Source organism: Epargyreus clarus, unplaced genomic scaffold (assembly GCF_041222505.1).
Source record: "Epargyreus clarus isolate Ecla_fem2 unplaced genomic scaffold, WU_Ecla_fem_2.2 ptg000025l, whole genome shotgun sequence".
Lineage (NCBI taxonomy): Eukaryota > Metazoa > Arthropoda > Insecta > Lepidoptera > Hesperiidae > Epargyreus > Epargyreus clarus.
In genome coordinates, this window is record NW_027332232.1 from 2,187,770 (window position 1) to 2,209,453 (window position 21,684).

Consider the following 21,684-nt stretch of genomic DNA (forward strand, 5'->3'; position numbering starts at 1 on the left):
TACATATTTCAATTGTCAAAACTGGATACATTTTCTTGTTAGGAGTGAGTAATCTTTACTTATCTATGGTCGCGACATACAACTTGCGGCAGTGGGTTGCTTTATTAGACCAGTGCAGATTTTTACTTCTTTTAAAGCCTTTGAAGTAATAATCTCATCCCCTCCCACTTTCCTACCTAAAATCGCCCGTAATTTATTTTTCTATTTATTTTTGTTGTATTCTATTCGTTGAATAAAATAAAGTTTTGGAAATTAGAAATTTATTTCTGACTTCAAATGACAACTGTAGCCCGAATTATATAAAAATAAAATTTTATGAGTGTGCACCTTGATCGCGCGTAAAAGGGCGATTAACCGCCCACACTACCCCACTTCCGGGACGCTTGGACCCCCTGGGAGTATGTAAACGCCTTCAAAAATTGCACCGCAATGATCTTCTTGTGCGTAAACACTATTCCTATTTTAATGGGTTTTATCCTACTATAATAGACACGAATAAAATTAAATGCACACTCAACGGTTGCTGGAACACGACTGACTACGATTTTCATAACAGAACGCGCCGCGCGGCGTTACAATAGGTTAGGGCGTGGCTTAGCGGCCTTTCGGCACCCGTTTGTCCGCGCGATGTGCCGCCAAGGGACTATTCTGTAGAGGCCCTATTCTGTAGTGCGTTACACTACTATATTTTTTTGTTCCAAAAATTAATTCGACACCGCGCCGTAACCTTTATATCGAAGTTGATCTGTCCGACGTCCGCTAAAACTTTCGTGTCCGTCACGTGCGTCCCGCGTTGTGTAAGGACGGCGCTCAATTGATTTGCAGAAACATTTATTTATACGTGGCCCCCCACCGTGTGCGAGTTCCGTGTAAAAGGGCACGTGCCTATGACGCTGATCATTTCAATACAAACACGTGAACGTGAACACGTTCAAGCGGACGCTCTTAAAGAATCGCAACCATGACAGGTGTCTACGATTTTCCCACTGATTATCCGTTTCTCCTACGTTTTAGCATTAAAAGCGATTACTTTTATTTTTCTCATGTTTTTTTCTTTTCTTCCAGGTGTTAGTGTCAACGGCGACGCTCGCGTGGGGTGTGAACCTCCCCGCTCATACAGTGATAGTGAAGGGCACGCAGGTGTATTCGCCAGAACGTGGCCGATGGAGCGAGCTCGGAGCCCTAGACGTGCTGCAGATGCTGGGCCGCGCGGGCCGCCCGCAGTACGACACCAAGGGCGAGGGTGGGTACTCGCTGTACACAGTGCACAGTACACAGGGCACGCGGGTGTACTCGCTGTGCACAGTACACAGGGCGCTGGAGCGAGCTCGGAGCCCTAGACGTGCTGCAGATGCTGGGCCGCGCGGGCCGCCCGCAGTACGACACCAAGGGCGAGGGTGGGTACTCGCTGTACACAGTGCACAGTACACAGGGCACGCGGGTGTACTCGCTGTGCACAGTACACAGGGCGCTGGAGCGAGCTCGGAGCCCTAGACGTGCTGCAGATGCTGGGCCGCGCGGGCCGCCCGCAGTACGACACCAAGGGCGAGGGTGGGTACTCGCTGTACACAGTGCACAGTACACAGGGCACGCGGGTGTACTCGCTGTGCACAGTACACAGGGCGCTGGAGCGAGCTCGGAGCCCTAGACGTGCTGCAGATGCTGGGCCGCGCGGGCCGCCCGCAGTACGACACCAAGGGCGAGGGTGGGTACTCGCTGTACACAGTGCACAGTACACAGGGCACGCGGGTGTACTCGCTGTGCACAGTACACAGGGCGCTGGAGCGAGCTCGGAGCCCTAGACGTGCTGCAGATGCTGGGCCGCGCGGGCCGCCCGCAGTACGACACCAAGGGCGAGGGTGGGTACTCGCTGTACACAGTGCACAGTACACAGGGCACGCGGGTGTACTCGCTGTGCACAGTACACAGTACATAGGGCACGCGGGTGTACTCGCTGTACACAGTGCACAGTACACAGGGCACGCGGGTGTACTCGCTGTGCACAGTACACAGTACATAGGGCACGCGGGTGTACTCGCTGTACACAGTGCACAGTACACAGGGCACGCGGGTGTACTCGCTGTGCACAGTACACAGTACATAGGGCACGCGGGTGTACTCGCTGTGCACAGTACACAGTACACAGGGCACGCGGGTGTACTCGCTGTACACAGTACACAGGGCACGCGGGTGTACTCGCTGTGCACAGTACACAGGGCACGCGGGTGTACTCGCTGTGCACAGTACACAGGGCACGCGGGTGTACTCGCTGTGCACAGTACACAGTACACAGGGCACGCGGGTGTACTCGCTGTGCACAGTACACAGTACACAGGGCACGCGGGTGTACTCGCTGTGCACAGTACACAGTACACAGGGCACGCGGGTGTACTCGCTGTACACAGTACACAGTACACAGGGCACGCGGGTGTACTCGCTGTGCACAGTACACAGTACACAGGGCACGCGGGTGTACTCGCTGTGCACAGTACACAGGGCACGCGGGTGTACTCGCTGTGCACAGTACACAGGGCACGCGGGTGTACTCGCTGTGCACAGTACACAGGGCACGCGGGTGTACTCGCTGTACACAGTACACAGGGCACGCGGGTGTACTCGCTGTGCACAGTACACAGTACACAGGGCACGCGGGTGTACTCGCTGTACACAGAACACAGTACACAGGGCACGCGGGTGTACTCGCTGTGCACAGTACACAGTACACAGGGCACGCGGGTGTACTCGCTGTGCACAGTACACAGTACACAGGGCACGCGGGTGTACTCGCTGTGCACAGTACACAGGGCACGTGGGTATATAGTTCACCCCAAACTGCTAGTCCGCTCTAAAGTTCGAAGGTGGTAGAACATTTTGTGGTTCGACTCCGGCGGCACCACCGCCACACCTATTTCTGTTATAACAGCAGTGTTAACCGCTACTGTGTTCTGGTTTGAAGTGTGGTAAGGGGGACATACTTTTCCGAGGCGTTCCAGCTTAGTCCTCAAGGGTAGCGGGCCAGATAGGATAAGACATTCCGACCTCAGGTAGGAATGTCTAATCCTATCTGGCCTTGACTATATATGTTCATAGACGACAGAAGCCACTTGCCGTAACTTGCAGTAAGGTGGACTGCTTGAATGTCCGTCTTTATGCTCGTCTGCTACTCCTCAATAATCCCTCACGTCGTTGTTCCAGGTATCCTGATAACGAACCACTCTGAGCTGCAGTACTACCTGTCGCTGCTGAACCAGCAGCTGCCGATAGAGTCTCAGCTGGTGAGCAAGCTGCCGGACATGCTCAACGCGGAGGTGGTGCTCGGCTCCGTGCAGAGCGTGCGCGACGCGGTCAAGTGGCTCGGTGAGTGACCGCGGTGTGTGATGACTGACCAATGTGTCAGTGGTTGTTGGGATTTGTCAGGCTGAGAGTGTGTTACCGTTATTGAGTCGTCAAAAATATGTGCGTATTAAAAATTTATGATCACTTGCTTAAACGGTGAAGGAAAACAACCTGAGGTAATCTGCGAATACCTGACAGATTTCTAAAAAAAAATCTCAAAAGTATGTAAAGTCTACCAATACGCACTTGGCCAGCGTGCTGGACTATGGCTTAATAATTTTAGCAGTGAGACAATAATAACCACCAATAATAATAGCCACCGGGGGGGTTTTAGTGCGGTAAAAATCCCACATAACCCTGCGTCGCTCCCACGGCGCCGGGTACCTTTTGAAGGTATCCCCCTCGTAAACAAAAAAAAAAAAGTGAGACAATAATGGGTTGATGATGAGTATGTAGAGTCGCTTAGAGGTAAATACCGGTGATTAACAAATCTCCTAACCGCATCGTATACGGTCAGGAGATCTGTAAATGACCGGTGGGTCAAACAACTGTAGTCCTTTACAACTTCGATGTTAACTAATATGATTGTTCCAGGTTACACGTACCTCTACGTGCGGATGCTACGTCAGCCGGCGCTGTACGGCATGTCCGCGGACCGGCTGCAAGAGGACCCGCTGCTGGAGCTGCACCGCGCTGACCTCGTGCACACTGCGGCCTGTCTGCTGGATAAGTGAGTTTATACCTATATTACCTTATATTATATACCTATCAAGGTATGTATTTTCTTCAAAATTTTCCTTTTCCTTTAATTAGTCACATAACATTGCTTCCCAGTTCATCCTTATAAACAACACTATCAGATAGGGGAATAATATAAAGGGTGTATTTTTTTTCAAAATGATCTCGTTCGATTCCCGGTTAGGGAAAAAGTTATTTTAAAAAAGTAATGATGCAGTTTTAGTTTTTATCAAAATCGGCCTCGTAACTCCTTTCAGCATTTTTCTATAGTTCCGGATTTGGCCCTGAAGGCCCGTTTGAAAAATTCATCCTGTATATGTGGTTTGTTTTGTAAAATTGAAGTAGGAGATTAAAAGTGGAAGTATAGTTATGTATTGTTTTTTTTTATTCTTGAATTTTTTTAAGGATTCTTTTCTAAATTGATTGTCTTATTAACACGCTTTTATTAGCTTGGGTTGTATGTATGTATGTATGTATGTATGTATGTATGTAAGTAACAAGTAACGGAATCTTCGAACCTGATTTCTTACCACTTTGAACGTTCAGTTTAATTCAAAATTTTATTATTCATTCGTTTTATTACCGTGCAGTTTATTTATTTATTTTTTCTATTTTAAATTGTACTGTGTGTTGCAATTTTCCTGAATAAAATATTTTTCTTTCTTTCTTTCTTTAAAAAATAGCAGGCAGTCCATTTGATGATAAAATAACTGCCGGTCATAGATATCTGTAACTTACTTCATACAGAATAAGGGTATTACTTGAAGCACGACCACAGATGCGTTGTTAATGGAAAGAATTGTGTTTTCTTGAGAATTTGACTTTTCTTTCAGTTTGCCATGTATCATCACTTGCAGGAATTTGTACAGGGTGAACTTTTATTTGAATGGAAATGAACTTCCCGGCTAACAGTTTGTTTAAAAAATCTACTACTGAATTTTAGTTTTTACCTTAATCGGCTACGTCACCTCCTTTCAGAATTTTTCAGCTTTTTCTTGGTGCTGGGGGTGACAAGGTGGGGTGAAATAGGGCAACGGGAGTGACGGGTGACGTAATCGAGGGATGATGAAACGTGGGGTGATAGAGGGTTTGAGAAGTTAAGAAGGAGGAGGGTAGAGAAGTTAAAGGGGGTGGCGAAGTGTGGGTGATACGAGTAAGGGACTGTACAAATTGATAGGCGAGGCGAGTAGGGGTGTTGCTTTCAGCATTTTTATTATATAGTTGTTTCTTTCACGTACATTTCTAAAATTTACGTCGTGCACGTCTTTGTCCTCCAGGGCCGGCCTGATCAAGTACGAGCGCAAATCGGGTCACTTCCAACCGACCGAACTGGGTCGCATCGCCTCGCACTACTACTGCACTCACGAGACAATGCACGCGTACAACCAGCTGCTGAAGCCGACCCTGGGGGAGATCGAGCTGTTCAGGGTGTTCTCGCTGTCGGCGGAGTTCCGGCACGTGGCCGTCAGGGACGAGGAGAAGCTCGAGCTGCACAAGCTCATGGAGAGGGTGAGCGCGGGTGACGGGCGGGGTGAGGTGGGGTGAGCGCGGGTGACGGGCGGGTGAGGTGTGGTTACGGGTGGGGTGAGCGCGGGTGGCGGGCGGGGTGAGGTGGGGTGACGGGTGGGGTGAGGCGGAGTTACGGGCGGGGTGAGTGCGGGTGAGGCTACTACCCCCAACGGGAAGATGCACGCGTACAATTATGCGAGTGAGAGTGTTTGTGATGGGAGGGTGAAAGAGGGAAGAAGGGCGTACGAGCATGTGTAAATGGTAAGGGGGTGAAGGGGGAAGGAAATTGTACAAGCTGATAAAGAGGATGTTGTGAAGGTTTGTGAAAATGTTTGACGATAAATAACAAATTATGATTAAGAGCGAATCTGCGACTGGCTGAATGGTGATTAAAAAGAAAAAGTTTTCGACCCAAAAAAATAACAATGCATGATACATTTTTATTGTGATTTAGTTTAGTAGCTTAATTCGTATTTTTTTTATTTTGTTTAAAAAAATATATTATATTTATTTTATCATTATAAGACTTCTGCACATCAGCGCGATACTTCTATTTTGTCCATGCACAGCAGCATAATAATAATGTTCTCATTTCTCCACCCCAGGTCCCGATACCGATCAAGGAGAGCATAGAGGAGCCCTCGGCGAAGATCAACGTCCTCCTCCAGGCGTACATCTCGCAGCTGAAGCTGGAGGGGTTCGCGCTGATGGCGGACATGGTGTACGTCACGCAGTCCGCCTGCCGCCTGCTGCGCGCCATCTTCGAGATCGTGCTGCACAGAGGTAGAGGGGGGGGGGGGAAGGTGTAGGGGGTAGGGGGGGGAGCAACGTCCCGCTCCAGGCGGACATCTCGCAGCTGAAGCTGGAGGGGTTCGCGCTGATGGGGACGGTAGGGGGGAGTGACCCGGTGTGTTGTGGGTGTAAGGGAGGTCGGGAGGCCTAAGTATGCGTCGGGACCGCGGACGAGTGCTATTATTGTACCCTTAGTCGCGAAAACGAGGGTCTAGACCAGAGAAAAAACCCAAGAGGTTCCTACCAGCTTAAACCCCACGAAAGAACACCGGAATAACCTCTTAGCTGCTCACCACAGCTGAATGGATTCATTGAAGGGTTTCTTCATGGAAAATAAAATAAAAAGGGGTAGCTAGATGCTGCGCAGAGATAGGGGGTGCCCCAGCATACTCTGCGTGTAGGGATAGGGGCAAAGTGCTCTAGGTTTGTCCCCGGTCTACCCTCTCAGAGGGGAACACCACCAATATTTAATTTACACTGAAAGGTATTAAAAGGTGGTAGAGTGGTAAAAACAGTATTACCAACTCACTTTTACTTGCAACTATTTTGTATAGAGTCCTGTTCTATATAAAGCTGATTATTATAGCCCGGTCACAAATAGCAAAAAATCCGGGAAAGCCAATTTTTGAAGGGATGTAGAGACCTTGGGTTTACTATTACAAATAAACTGTCAAAAGTCCCCATCGATCCGACGTGTGCGTCGGCAATTATTCGGGGTCAAACGTCAAAATTTTAGGTTTTTTGGATTTTTCTCAAAAACGGTAGGTTTTATCGAAAAATACCTTAGGCCAAAGTTGTGCTATTTCAATTGTCTAACTTAACCGGACTATTAATCGAGATCACCTGCCACCACCATCAGGTAATGCTCACTAACAAGTTTTCTCTGCTACTCCAATCTTATCAATATAATTGTTATCTTCTTTTATCGATAAGTCTAATGCTGTTGAATTGCCAAAAAATGAATAAATAAATAAATAATTGTTCACAGGCTGGGCCCAGTTGGTGGACAAAACTCTAGCGCTGTGCAAGATGGTGGACCGCCGCATGTGGCAGTCGATGTCGCCGTTGCGACAGTTCAGGAAGATGCCGGAGGAGGTGTGTGTTACATTATACTTTAATTTTTATTTTTATTTATGATTTTGAGGTTAAAAAAACAATTACCAAAAAAAATATAATACTACTTTCAAACTTAAATTTCTTCCAGCAGCTGTATTTTAATACGTTTATGGCACGAAGTTGCGCGCGTCGATGTAACACATAAATTGGGGAAATTATTTTAAGAGTGTATTGTTAAAATATAGGATCGTGAATTACTTTAAATAATAAAATCTTATTTTGTTAGCTCAGACACATCTTTTTTTCTTCAAATATTTGACAAGAAGGAATAACTCAGAAAACATTACCAAAGAGTTTAGTAACCTATAACAATACTTTTTGGATATAAAGATTATAATATTTACTTATTTACAACATGTATTATTATTATTATTTGTATATCGCGCACACGCGTAATGCGTGTCTTGAACTTTTTCTCTACTCTATATTTAATTTTATTTTGTGAAACAACAAACTGTTTAATGTTTTGTATTTGCACGATAATGAAGTCTAATCTCTACAACCTAATTTGGCGAATGACGTCACTAATTTCAACGCTCTATTCTTGCCCGCAGATAATAAAGAAACTCGAAAAGAAGAACTTCCCGTGGGAGAAACTCTACGAGCTCGGTCCGAACGAGATCGGCGAACTCGTCCGCGCGCCGAAACTCGGCAAGATGGTGCACAAATACGTACACCAGTTCCCGCGACTGGAGCTCGCCACACACATCCAGCCCGTCACGCGCTCCACGCTGCGGGTGGAGCTCACCGTCACGCCGGACTTCCACTGGGACGAGAAGGTAGGGGGGGAGTGGGGGGGATGCGGTACAGTGGCACAGTACACACACATCCAGCCCGTCACGCGCTCCACGCTGCGGGTGGAGCTCACCGTCACGCCGGACTTCCACTGGGACGAGAAGGTAGGGGGGGAGTGGGGGGGATGCGGTACAGTGGCACAGTACACACACATCCAGCCCGTCACGCGCTCCACGCTGCGGGTGGAGCTCACCGTCACGCCGGACTTCCACTGGGACGAGAAGGTAGGGGGGGAGTGGGGGGGATGCGGTACAGTGGCACAGTACACACACATCCAGCCCGTCACGCGCTCCACGCTGCGGGTGGAGCTCACCGTCACGCCGGACTTCCACTGGGACGAGAAGGTAGGGGGGGAGTGGGGGGGATGCGGTACAGTGGCACAGTACACACACATCCAGCCCGTCACGCGCTCCACGCTGCGGGTGGAGCTCACCGTCACGCCGGACTTCCACTGGGACGAGAAGGTAGGGGGGGAGTGGGGGGGATGCGGTACAGTGGCACAGTACACACACATCCAGCCCGTCACGCGCTCCACGCTGCGGGTGGAGCTCACCGTCACGCCGGACTTCCACTGGGACGAGAAGGTAGGGGGGGAGTGGGGGGGATGCGGTACAGTGGCACAGTACACACACATCCAGCCCGTCACGCGCTCCACGCTGCGGGTGGAGCTCACCGTCACGCCGGACTTCCACTGGGACGAGAAGGTAGGGGGGGAGTGGGGGGGATGCGGTACAGTGGCACAGTACACACACATCCAGCCCGTCACGCGCTCCACGCTGCGGGTGGAGCTCACCGTCACGCCGGACTTCCACTGGGACGAGAAGGTAGGGGGGGAGTGGGGGGGATGCGGTACAGTGGCACAGTACACACACATCCAGCCCGTCACGCGCTCCACGCTGCGGGTGGAGCTCACCGTCACGCCGGACTTCCACTGGGACGAGAAGGTAGGGGGGGAGTGGGGGGGATGCGGTACAGTGGCACAGTACACACACATCCAGCCCGTCACGCGCTCCACGCTGCGGGTGGAGCTCACCGTCACGCCGGACTTCCACTGGGACGAGAAGGTAGGGGGGGAGTGGGGGGGATGCGGTACAGTGGCACAGTACACACACATCCAGCCCGTCACGCGCTCCACGCTGCGGGTGGAGCTCACCGTCACGCCGGACTTCCACTGGGACGAGAAGGTAGGGGGGAGTGGGGGGGATGCGGTACAGTGGCACAGTACACACACATCCAGCCCGTCACGCGCTCCACGCTGCGGGTGGAGCTCACCGTCACGCCGGACTTCCACTGGGACGAGAAGGTAGGGGGGAGTGGGGGGGATGCGGTACAGTGGCACAGTACACACACATCCAGCCCGTCACGCGCTCCACGCTGCGGGTGGAGCTCACCGTCACGCCGGACTTCCACTGGGACGAGAAGGTAGGGGGGGAGTGGGGGGGATGCGGTACAGTGGCACAGTACACACACATCCAGCCCGTCACGCGCTCCACGCTGCGGGTGGAGCTCACCGTCACGCCGGACTTCCACTGGGACGAGAAGGTAGGGGGGGAGTGGGGGGGATGCGGTACAGTGGCACAGTACACACACATCCAGCCCGTCACGCGCTCCACGCTGCGGGTGGAGCTCACCGTCACGCCGGACTTCCACTGGGACGAGAAGGTAGGGGGGGAGTGGGGGGATGCGGTACAGTGGCGCAGTACGGGCACCAGCTCCCGCGGCTGGAGCTCGCTACACACATCCAGTCCGGGGGATTAAATACCCCTACGCTGCAGGTAGGGGGAGTGAGGGTTATAGTACAATACCCCAACGCTGTGGGTTACAGGAGAGGGGATATGCCAGGCTGGACGCATCTAAATATGATGGGATTTTTTTATGGGGAGAGATAGGAAACAATTAGTAAAGTTGTGACCTTGGGGGAGGATTTAAATCTGCCATGTTAGTCGTCACAAACGAAAGGGGCTCAAGATTGTCTAATGTTCACTTAGATAGCCCATTAACCTTAATTAGGGATCAGTGTTTTATAGTTAGAAATAAGACAAAGGAGAAGGAACAATATATTGCATTCCTTCGCCCTTGGAAAAAGTCCTAGTTAAATTTAGCTCCTAAAGAATTGTTTTTTTACTTCTTATTACTTTAGTTTTCTTTTAATATCTTGAAATTCACATGCGGCCTATATCATTTATTTATTAAAACTACGCCATGTTTCCAGGTCCACGGCCAATCCGAAGGCTTCTGGATCCTCGTCGAGGACGTCGACTCCGAGGTGGTCCTCCACCACGAGTACTTCCTACTTAAGGAGAAGTACTGCAAGGACGAGCACCGCGTCAAGCTGTTCGTGCCGGTGTTCGAGCCGCTGCCCCCGCAGTACTTCCTGAGGATCGTGTCGGACAGGTGAGGAGGGGAGGGGGGGGGGAGTGTGGGGGGAGGGTTAGGGCGTATCCATGGAATCCAGAAACACCAAAGAGCTGGTAGAACATAGTGCAGTAGCAGTATATACAGTGTAGGGAGGATTGTAGTTGAGAGATGAGGGGTAGGGATAGCTGCGGGGGAAAGGATTAGTTCGCTGATGTATTCTAGATACTAGCATAACTGGGGGATGACTTAGGGTCTAATAACTGTGTGTTGGCGTTCGTAGTGTGTGTGTGTGTGTGTGTGTGTGTGTGTGGGTGTGTGTGTGTGTACACGTGCGTAATAATAAGATTCCTTGTATTATGACTGTACTATTCAATTAAATAAACTTTATTTTACATTATTTTACAATATCTTTTTTTTCTCCAGGTGGATAGCCTCCGAGACCCAGTTACCGGTGTCCTTCCGGCACCTGATCCTGCCGGAGAAGAACCTGCCGCCCACCGAGCTGCTGGACCTGCAGCCGCTGCCCGTGTCGGCGCTCCGTCGCGAGCAGTACGAGGCGCTGTACGCGGACTCGTTCCCGCAGTTTAACCCCGTGCAGACTCAGGTGGGTGGGGGATGGTCCTTCGAGTCGGGTAGTACGTTTTTGTGTAGGGTAATCTTAAAAGAAATAAAAAATATTTGGTCCTTCGAGCCGGATTTTAATAAGTTTGAATTTAAAAAACCGTTTTTCGAGCCGGACGTAATTTATTAATTTTATTTTAGATTTAAAACTATTTGTCAATATAAAGTTATAACAATTTGAATCTATATTGATCGCTGAGTGAGCTGCAATCTAGAAAATAAAATGTCAAAAAGATCACAAAATACGAAAATTGGTGCCTCGAGCCGCATACCACATATCAAGTACAGCATTAACCGATTCCCATATTTCCCCACCACCAGGTCTTCAACGCGGTATACAACTCGGACGACAACGTGTTCGTGGGCGCTCCGTCCGGCTCCGGCAAGTCGGTGATAGCGGAGCTGGCGCTGCTGCGGCTGCTATCCACCAACCCCCAGGGTCGCGCGGTGTACCTGCTGCCCAAGGATGCTCTGGCTGATATTGTCTTCGCCGACTGCTATCATAAGTTCGGCGCAAAGTTTAATCTCAAGGTATGTAAATTCACCCCCACCCCTCGCTTTCAACCCCCACCTTTCTAGACAAACCGCCATTGATGCCCCCCCGCCTTACGATCATTAAACCCCCCACCCCCTCACGTCACTACATTACTCCACTATCAACCCTATGCACTCTCCACCCCTCCCCATCACTAGTACCTTCGCGCATCCCCCACTACGCTTGTACTTTAACACCGTACACACTACTGCATATAGACTGTATATATATACCATCGTATAGCGTGGCGACGTCGCCACGGAATGCGTCGCCAAGCCAGAAATCGGTTTTACGTGCGGCTATAGATGTTTCACATCAATAAAATGTATATTTCAGACCTTTTCTTTCGCTTTACTCCTCGCATTAACTTTCACTCTACTACTTCCGCGTATTACGTCCCCAATATCGACACTACCACCTCGTTATGATTACGTTATCTGTCATATGACTGAAGCAGGTCAACTTGTTGATCTCATGATCTCGTTTTTTGTTTTTTGGTATGGTGTGGTAAGGCTACTGCCGCCCATGGATATCTGTAATCAACCCCAGATAGGATTAGATATACCTACCTGAGGTCGGCCACAGATGCGCTGCTACCCCTGAGGACTAAGCTGGAACGCCTCGGAAAAGTATGTCTCCCTTACCACACCCTTCAAACCGGAACACAGCAGTGCTTAACACTGCTGTTATTAGGCAGAAATAGGTGTGGCGGTGGTGCCGCCGGAGTCGAACCCCAAAGGGTTCGATTCCGGCGGATTCCCACCTTTAAGCAATTTAAGCACGAGACCTTAAAGCAAGCCTTTAAGATCTCGTGACTAAAGAAAAGCAACTTGTTTCCAGGTGGTGCAACTGACCGGCGAGACGGCGACCGACCACAAGCTGCTGAACAAGGGACAGATCATAGTCACCACCGCGGATAAGTGGGATGTACTGTCCCGAAGGTATGATCATACTATTTTATTTTTATAATATAGGAGTAGAAAACTAGCATTCAGTCCACCTGTCCATTGAAGTTGGTAGAACCCTTTGTGCTTCGACTCCGGCAGCACCACCGTCACACCTATTTCTGCCTATTAACAGTAAAGTTAAGCGGCTACTGGGCATGGACATCTGTCAGTGCGCTGAGAGGACTCCGGTTGCGTTCCTTTGGAGATCCCGGAGTCCTCTACGCAGCGCTGAGGACGGCCACCGGGGGGGTTTTAGTGCGGTAAGAATCCCACATAACCCTACGTCGCTCCCACGACACCGGGTACCTTTTGTAGGTTTCCCCCTCGAGAAGAAAAAAAATAAAAAAAGGGAAGGACATCTGTAATTAATTACCCCAAATAAGATTAAATTCCAACTTGAGGTCGGCCACACATGCTCCGCTGCCCTTGAGGACTAAGCTGGAACGCCTCGGAAAAGTATGTCTCTCTTACCACACCCTTCAAAACGGAACACAGCAGCGCTTAACACTGCTGTTATTACAGAAAAAGGGGTTGTCGATGCCTCCAGAGTCAAACCACATGGCATTCTATCTTAAAAAAATAGTTTTTGTGCAGCCAAATTTTCTTTTACTATGTTTTATTATTTAATTATGTTTTTAGCACTCTTTTATTAGCTTGACCTGTATGTATGTATGTAACGGAATCTTTGAACTCGATTTTTACCCACTTTGAACGGTCCGATTAATTTAAATTCTTAAACAATTATCAAGAACCGATGACAATACACGATTTTAGTTTTGTTCCATTGTCCTTATCAGGTTCAACAGGATTAATTAATTTCAAGGCGTTGTTCGAGCGCCTTTGACAATGTTCATGGCAAAGTTACTGCACGATAGATTGAAACAATTACTACTTTTTAAGTCGATTAACTATTAAAGCGTGGTTTTTAGTTTAAAAAATATATTATTAGAATAGAATAGAATACTCTTTATTGGACACTTACAGTATAATTTAACAGTAGTATTAATTAAGGTAAAACAGTATGCAATAGGCGGCTTTATCGCTAAGCAGCGATCTCTTCCAGACAACCGTTGCATGGGAAAGAGAAAAGGACAGATAAGGAAAGTAGGATAGGGTGTGCGAAGTTAGAGGTGGATGGAAGTTATTAAAATAAACGCTTTCTACACTCACAGCCCCACACTAGGAGTCCCTGTGTCGTGGGTGCCATGGACACACGCATAGACAAATACACAAACACCCAGACCCAGAACCAGAACATCATTTAGATATCTGTCTGGCCGGGGATCGAACCCGGGACCCTTTGCGCGTCAAACCGGTATGGTGGCCGCTCCGCCACGCGGGCCGTAAGTTATTATTTGTAGTTTAAACAATTTTTTTCGTATTTTCAGATGGAAAGTACGCAAGAGTGTGCAGAACATCTCCCTGCTGATTGTGGACGCGCTTCAGTTGCTGGGTGGTGAGGAGGGGCCCGTGCTGGAGGTGGTCTGCTCCAGGATGAGATATATATCGTCACAGATTGGTAAGTGGCACCTGAGACTTTATGGAAAGAGGAATTTTATAGGGTTTATATGTGTGTTATTATTACCACGCTTTCATTAGCTTGGGTTGTATGTATGTATGTATCTATGTAACGGAATCTCTGAACTCGATTTTTATCCACTTTGAACGGTCCCATTAATTTAAAATGTTGAACAATTATCAAGAACCGATGACAATACACGATTTTAATAATTTTATCCTATTCTCCTCATCAGGTTCGTCAGGAATCAGGATTAACAATTTTCTTTGTGCGATTTTAGCGTGGTTTTCTAGTTTTTAAACTATGTATAATTATTTTATATACAGGGTGAAATTTTCAATTGGGCCTTCAGACCCAAATTCGAGTTTATAAGGGTTAGCTGAAAATGCTGAAAGATTATTATGAGGTCGGTTCTGATAAAGAGTAAAACTGCGTCATTCGTTTTTAAAATATCTATGTCTCCCTAGCCCGGAATCGAATGAGTTTATTTTGGAAAAAAAAACATTCTACTGTCGCATAGTATGGCCTATAAAGATCAAATTCTGGGAAGTAATCCATACATACCCATGCATACATACCCATCCCATCAGTGGTGTACGGACCACCATACATACCACCACCAACACGTGTTTCGCTCCAAAACGGAGCATCATCAGGTTAAGTTGACTCTACGACGGTTAATCGTTAACTTAACAAGGGTGGTACATACTTACTGCATGGTTTAAAATATGTACCATCATACGTATTATAGCGGATTGTTGCGAAGTAGTTTTAATCTTAACTTAAATCAACATTTGAAACTGACGACCCCTTGTCTCCCCCCAGGCCGTCAGATCCGCATAGTGGCGCTGTCGCTCCCCCTGGCGGACGCGCGCGACGTGGCGGCGTGGCTGGGCTGCAACGCGGCCGCCACCTTCAACTTCCACCCGAGCGTCCGCCCGCTGCCGCTGGAGCTGCACGTGCAGGTGAGCTACACCCCCCTCCCCCCCAGCACCCCCTGGATCCCCCACCAGCAAGGGTGTGGTCGAGTTTGTGTATAGCTCGAGTTTACAAGATCATGCTCGAGTTCGTGTAATGCTCGAGTCCGTAAGAACATGCTCGAGTTCGTGTAATATTCGAGTCCACGAGATAATGCTCGAGTTCGTGTAATGCTCGAGTCCGTAAGAACATGCTCGAGTTCGTGTAATGCTCGAGTCCGCAGGAGCATGGTCGAGTTCGTGAAATATTCGAGTCCGCAACAGCATGCTCGAGTTTGTATTACTGGAGTCCGCAAGATCATGCTCTAGTTCATGTATTGGTCAAGTTCGTTTATTAGTCAAGTTCGTGTTATGTCCTAATTGATATATAGCTCGTGCTAACCTATATTTTATGTCACGCAGGGCTTCAACATATCGCACGCTGGCTCCCGCCTCGCCGCGATGACTCGTCCCGTGTACAACGCGGTGACGCGTCACGCCGGGACGCGGCCGTGCGCGGTGTTCGTGCCGTCGCGGCGTCACGCGCGGCTGCTCGCTGCGGACCTACTGGCGTTGGCCAACGCGCACGGTGCTCCGGCTCGCTTTCTACACGCTCGGCCTGATCTGCTGCAGCCGTTCTTGAAGAGGCTCAAGGACAAGGTGGGTATTGTGTGTGTGTGTGTGTGTACCTGTGCGCGTCGCTGGTGACGTCACGCGGCTAAAGTACAATGTGGCTGCGCTACGTGCGCGCGCAACGTTTGTGACGTCACGCAGTCCATCGCGGCGCAAGGTAAATGTGAGCGTAGTGCGCGCGCGCCGTGTTTGTGACGTCACGCTGATTAGCGCGCGCAGCTCAGACAATAGACGCAGCGTGTGCGTGCGGTGCTCGTGACGTAACGCGTACTATTCCAAGGTCAATGTGAGAGTAGTGCGTGCGCGCGTTGTTAGTGACGTCACGCAGGCTGGCGCGCGCGGCTCAGACAGTAGGTGTAGCGTGTGCACGCGGCGCTGATGACGACACGTGTAATATCGCAAGGTGAGGGTTGTGCGTGCGCGCGGCGCTCGTGACGTCACATGCCCGGCCTGCCGCCACTCCTCAAGCGGTATACGTACAAAGCGCACGTGACGTGTGCACCGCGGTGACGCGTCACACGGGCACGCGGCCGTGCGCGGTGTTCGTGCCGTCGCGGCGTCACGCGCGGTTGCTCGCGGCGGACTTACTGGCGTTGGCCGCCGCGCACGGTGCTCCTGCGCGTTTCCTACACGCTCGGCCTGATCTGCTGCAGCCGTTCTTGAAGAGGCTTAAAGATAAGGTGAGTGTGATGTGTGTGTGTGTGTGTATGTGTGCATGCGTTGCTTGTGACGTCACACAGGCGATTATGACTAAAGGACAATGTAGCAACTCTATGTGCGCGCAGTGATCGTGACGTCACGTGTACTATTCCAAGGTCAATGTGAGCGTAGTGCGCGCGCACCGTGTTTGTGACGTCACGCTGACTGGTGCGCGCGGCTTAAACAGTAGGTGTAGCGTGTGCACGCGGCGCTGATGACGTCTCGTGTAATATCGCAAGGTGAGGGTTGTGCGTGCGCGGCGCTCGTGACGTCACATGCCCGGCCTGCCGTCGCTCTTCAAGCCGTCAGCGGTTCGCGCACGTGACGTGTGCACCGCGGTGACGCGTCACGCCGGGACGCGACCGTGCGCGGTGTTCGTGCCGTCGCGGCGTCACGCGCGGCTGCTCGCTGCGGACCTGCTCGCACTGGCCGCTGCGCACGGTGCGCCTGCTCGCTTTCTGCACGCTCGACCAGATTTGTTGCAGCCGTTATTGGAGCGCCTTAAAGAGAAGGTGGGTACTGTGTGCGTGTGTATACCTGTGCACGTCGGGTCGTGACGTCACGCAGACGATGATGACTAAAGGGAAATGTAGCTACTCTATGTGCGCACGCAATGTTTGTGACGTCATGCAGTTCATTGGGGCTCAAGGTCGTAGCGCGTGCGCGCGTTGTTTGTGACGTCACTCTGGTCGCCGCGCGCAGCTTTATATCAAGGACAATGTAGTGCGCGCGCACCGCGTTTGTGACGTCACGCTGACTGGCGCGCGCGGCTCAGACAGTAGGTATAGTAGTTGCGCGCGGTGACCGTGACGTCACGTGTAATATCGCAAGGTCAAGCTGAGGGATGTGAATGCGCGCGGCGCTTGTGACGTCACGCGTTGTATTCGTGACCTCAACAGGCTGGAAGGAATGAGGTGTGTTGCGAATTTTAGTAGGACCTGGTTTCTTATAAGGGAGCTACTGCACGCTTATGTCCCTTTAGGGGATGGTTTTTTTTTGCAATTATGTATTTATTTAATCTCCGTCATTGTCTTTCCCCAGATGCTGAAAGTCACCCTCGCCTCGGGCGTGGCGTACCTCCACGAGGGCGTGGAGCCCGGCGACAGACGCCTGGTGCAGCAGCTGCTGGAGTCGGGCGCGGTGCAGCTGTGCGTGGTGTGCGCGGAGCTCGCGTGGGCGTTCGCGGCTCGAGTGCACACCGTCATCGTGGCGGACACGCACACGTGAGTGGGGGGTCGCGGGGGGTCAGGGGGTCGGGCGGTGCAGCTGTGCGTGGTGTGCGCGGAGGTCAGGGGGTCACTTCAGTGGGGGTTATTCGGACCAATAGATAATGTGTCGTGATTGTGGTGGGAAGTGATTGATTTGTTAAAGTTGTTGTGCATTCTTGAGTGGGTTGCCCCTACCGACCTATCTCTTAAGGTTTTTAGGAGAAAGGCAGGTGACACGCCCCGATTGAACTTTGTTGATAGCGAAAAGAGGGTAAAAAAAGGAGAGGGACCCTTCCCCTCTTCCTTTTTTCATTGAGAAGAAATGGGAGCTTGATTGACAAATAGGGGGTGAATTCATATGGCGTTTGACGTCATTACACAAAAAATTCTTCGTCACGTCACAACATCTTCTGGTTCGACTTCGGCGGCACCATCGCCACAACTATTTCTGCCTAATAACAGCAGTGTTAGGCGCTGCTGTGTTCCGTTTTGAAGGGTGTTTTAAGGGAGACATACTTTACTGAGGCGTTCCAGCTTAGTCCTCAGGGGTAGCGGCGCATCTGTGGCAGGTAATCCTATTTGCAGTTGATTACAGATGTCTATGAGCGGCAGTAGCCACTTACCTTCAGGTGGACTGCATACTCGTCTGCTACTCCTATATTATATAAAAAAAAATTTTTTTTTTGTCAAATTCAGTCGTTCTATGCATATGCGAATATGAACAATTTTCAGAATCAGTATATTCATATACACCTACCTACATTCACAGATACAACGGCAAGCTGCACTGCTACGAGCAGTACCCGATCACGACCGTGCTACAGATGATAGGTCGAGCGTGTAGACCGCTGGAGGACGACCATTCGGTGGCGGTGCTCATGTGCGTGTCTCACCACAAGACGTTCTACACTAAGCTGCTCAACGACTGCCTGCCGCTCGAGGTGAGTGACGTCATCGATACACGAACTGCGCCGGGGTACGGTCACGTGACGTGAGTGATGTCATAGATATACGGACTGGAGCGGTGTACGTTCACGTGACGTGAGTGCCGTGTTAGATATACGGTCTGGGGCGGTGTACGGTCACGTGACGTGAGTGACGTCATCGATAAACGAATTGGAATGGTGTACGGCCATTTTTTTATAATATAGCAGTAGCATACGAGCATGCAGTCAACCTGATGGTAAGTGGCTACTGCCGCCCATGGACATGTGTAATCAACCAAGCACGATTAGATATTCCTACCTGAGGTCGGCTAGAGATGCGCAGCTACCCCTGAGGACTAAGCTAGAACGCCTCGGAAAAGTATGTCTCCTTTACCCCACCTTTTAGACCAGAACACAGCAGCGCTTAACACTGCTGTAATGTGATAGTAATCATCGTTACACAAACTGGAACAGTGTCCAATTACGTTTAGTGACGTCATTGATTATTTTTTGCCGACGACATATGATATACCGTTGTTTACTTTCAAACCAAACTTCATATTTGTGAATTTGCATACAAAAAAACTTGAAAAGGTCCTAAAATTTATATTTCTGCTCCCACAGAGCCACCTGGACCACAGACTCCACGACCACATGAACGCGGAGATAGTCACGAAGACGATAGAGAACAAGCAGGACGCCGTGGACTACCTCACGTGGAGCTTCCTCTACCGCAGGCTGACGCAGAACCCCAACTACTACAACCTCCAGGGCGTCACGCACAGGTGAGTGGGTAAAGAAAGAAAGAAAGAAGAAACATTTATTCGGATAATTGCAACACAAATGAGATACTATATTAGAGAGAGACAAATAAAATAAAAATAACCTAAAACAGAGGAAAAAAAATAATAAATAAAACAACAACAAAAGGACAATAAAATGTACAATCAGTTATTATAATAATATGTGTTGCAACGATCACGAAAAGGGACAAACTCAGCATGTGCCACGTGCAGGTAAACTGCGTCGTGGCTCTGAATAGAATAAGGAATAGACCTTCATATGCAGCGACTTCCCGCTACTCGTCGATAATCATAATTTTTGATGTGAAACATCTATAGCCGCACGTAAAACCGATTTCTGGCGTGGCGACGCATGCCTGTATATATATATATATATATACAGTCTATATGCAGTAGTGTGTACGGTGTGGCGACGCGTCGCCATGCGCAATCGAATTCAATAAATAGTCATCGTTATCTGGAAAAAAATCGTAATATTTTATTTTATCATTATGACATATTTAGTTCCTATCACAATATGTTCTTTTCTGCATATTACTTTTACAAAATAATGTCGATGTTTCACATCTGCCAGGCGTCCCGTGACGGCTCACATTTTTTTATTTGCTAAAGAAGGTACAATGGGTGTTAATATAATGCATAATATCCTCTTATTTTGCCTCTAACGCTGTTTGTCCACCAACCACGATACCGAGCCGATACCGATAATTAAGACGGCGCCGAAGTAGCGTACATACATTTGCTATAGCAGCTTGTCCACCGCGCGTCCGTCACCCGAGCACCGTCATCCCATAGTAAATGTATGTGTGCGCTACTTCGGCGCCGTCATTAATTATCGGTATCGGCTCGGTAACGGTGCAGTGGACAAACAGCGTTAGGCGTGCAAATATACAGTAGTACATATAGATGGCGCTACACGTGTCCTGAATCGCGTTATCGAAGTTTTCTTAACATCTTCTACGTGTCATCATGTACAACCCATTAACGTCCCAATTTTAACGACTAAATAAAAAATAGATTTAATATTCACGGAAGTATGAATTGGTCTCAGTTAAAATGCAAATATATTTCTGATAATGTACATATACTTCGAAAACAGTTTCTAATTGCTTTCGCAATCTACCCCTGGGTTGCTATACCCACATGTTGTGACTGACCCCCGACCCCCTGACCCCCAGGCACCTGTCGGACCACCTGTCGGAGCTGGTGGAGGGCACCCTGGCGGAGCTGGAGCAGGCCAAGTGCATCGCGGTGGAGGACGAGATGGACGTGCAGCCGCTCAACCTCGGCATGATCGCGTCCTACTACTACATCAACTACACCACCATAGGTGCGTACCCCCCGCGACCCCCCGACCCCCTGACCCCACGACCCCCTGACCCCCCGCCCCCTGACCCCCCGGGCACCCAGTACTCCCGACCCACACCGATAGGAAGGGACTTCGTGCCCACCTGGTCTCTCATATGCCGTGACAATATGGGAGTGGATAGGGATTATTCGGGTCTCGAGGGTATCCTCATTGCCCGGGCAAATTTTCAGGGAGTTGAATATATTCTGGACTTTTAATATGATTTCATAATAGTATATTATTTAAAGTATGTATTATTATATAATGAGACAATACCTCCCGGACTTTTAATATGCTTTTAATGAGATAACATTAAAATTATACCAACCCCGCTGTTTAGCGGGGGTCTAACTCCCTACTCACCGCTACCCCCCGATACCCCGCTATCCTCTACCTTACAAGCATTCGAAGCTGCATCAACTATGAGATGTTTCTCTTGAAGTTACGTCAACTATGGTAACTATTTCAAAGGTCCACCGCCACACCTGTTTCTGTTATAACAGCAGTGTAGCGCTGCTGTGTTCCAGTTTGAAGTGTGGTAAGGAAGAGATGCTTTTCCGAGGCGTTCCAGCTTAGTCCTCAGGGGTAGCGGCGCATCTGAGGCCGATCTCATGTAGGATTGTAATTTTATCTGGGGTTGATTACAGATGTCCATGGGCGGCAGTAGCCACTTACTATTAGGTAGACTGCATGTTTGTCTGTTACTCTAATATTATAAAAAATAATCTGTGGCTGACCTCAGGTAGGAATCTAATCTTATCTGAGGTTGATTACAGATGTCCATCTGCGGCAGTAGCCACTTACCATCAGGTGGACTGCATGCTCGTTTTCTTCTTCGGACTATA

At 49.4% G+C, this 21,684-nt stretch overlaps 1 protein-coding gene across 1 annotated transcript in view; it reads left to right on the forward strand.

The window, feature by feature from the left end:
• l(3)72Ab (U5 small nuclear ribonucleoprotein l(3)72Ab) overlaps nt 1-21,684 on the forward strand; it is a 51,370-nt gene that overhangs the window by 18,557 nt on the left and 11,129 nt on the right. Inside the window, exons 18-35 of the mRNA XM_073087120.1 lie at nt 1,066-1,243; nt 3,196-3,357; nt 3,931-4,066; nt 5,352-5,583; nt 6,189-6,366; nt 7,364-7,470; nt 8,046-8,270; nt 10,499-10,680; nt 11,068-11,248; nt 11,587-11,796; nt 12,641-12,741; nt 14,136-14,266; nt 15,092-15,231; nt 15,646-15,882; nt 17,596-17,777; nt 18,532-18,703; nt 19,313-19,473; nt 20,670-20,821. Coding sequence (XP_072943221.1) covers nt 1,066-1,243; nt 3,196-3,357; nt 3,931-4,066; nt 5,352-5,583; nt 6,189-6,366; nt 7,364-7,470; nt 8,046-8,270; nt 10,499-10,680; nt 11,068-11,248; nt 11,587-11,796; nt 12,641-12,741; nt 14,136-14,266; nt 15,092-15,231; nt 15,646-15,882; nt 17,596-17,777; nt 18,532-18,703; nt 19,313-19,473; nt 20,670-20,821 — 3,067 coding nt within the window. The remainder of the gene's footprint in view (nt 1-1,065; nt 1,244-3,195; nt 3,358-3,930; nt 4,067-5,351; nt 5,584-6,188; nt 6,367-7,363; nt 7,471-8,045; nt 8,271-10,498; nt 10,681-11,067; nt 11,249-11,586; nt 11,797-12,640; nt 12,742-14,135; nt 14,267-15,091; nt 15,232-15,645; nt 15,883-17,595; nt 17,778-18,531; nt 18,704-19,312; nt 19,474-20,669; nt 20,822-21,684) is intronic.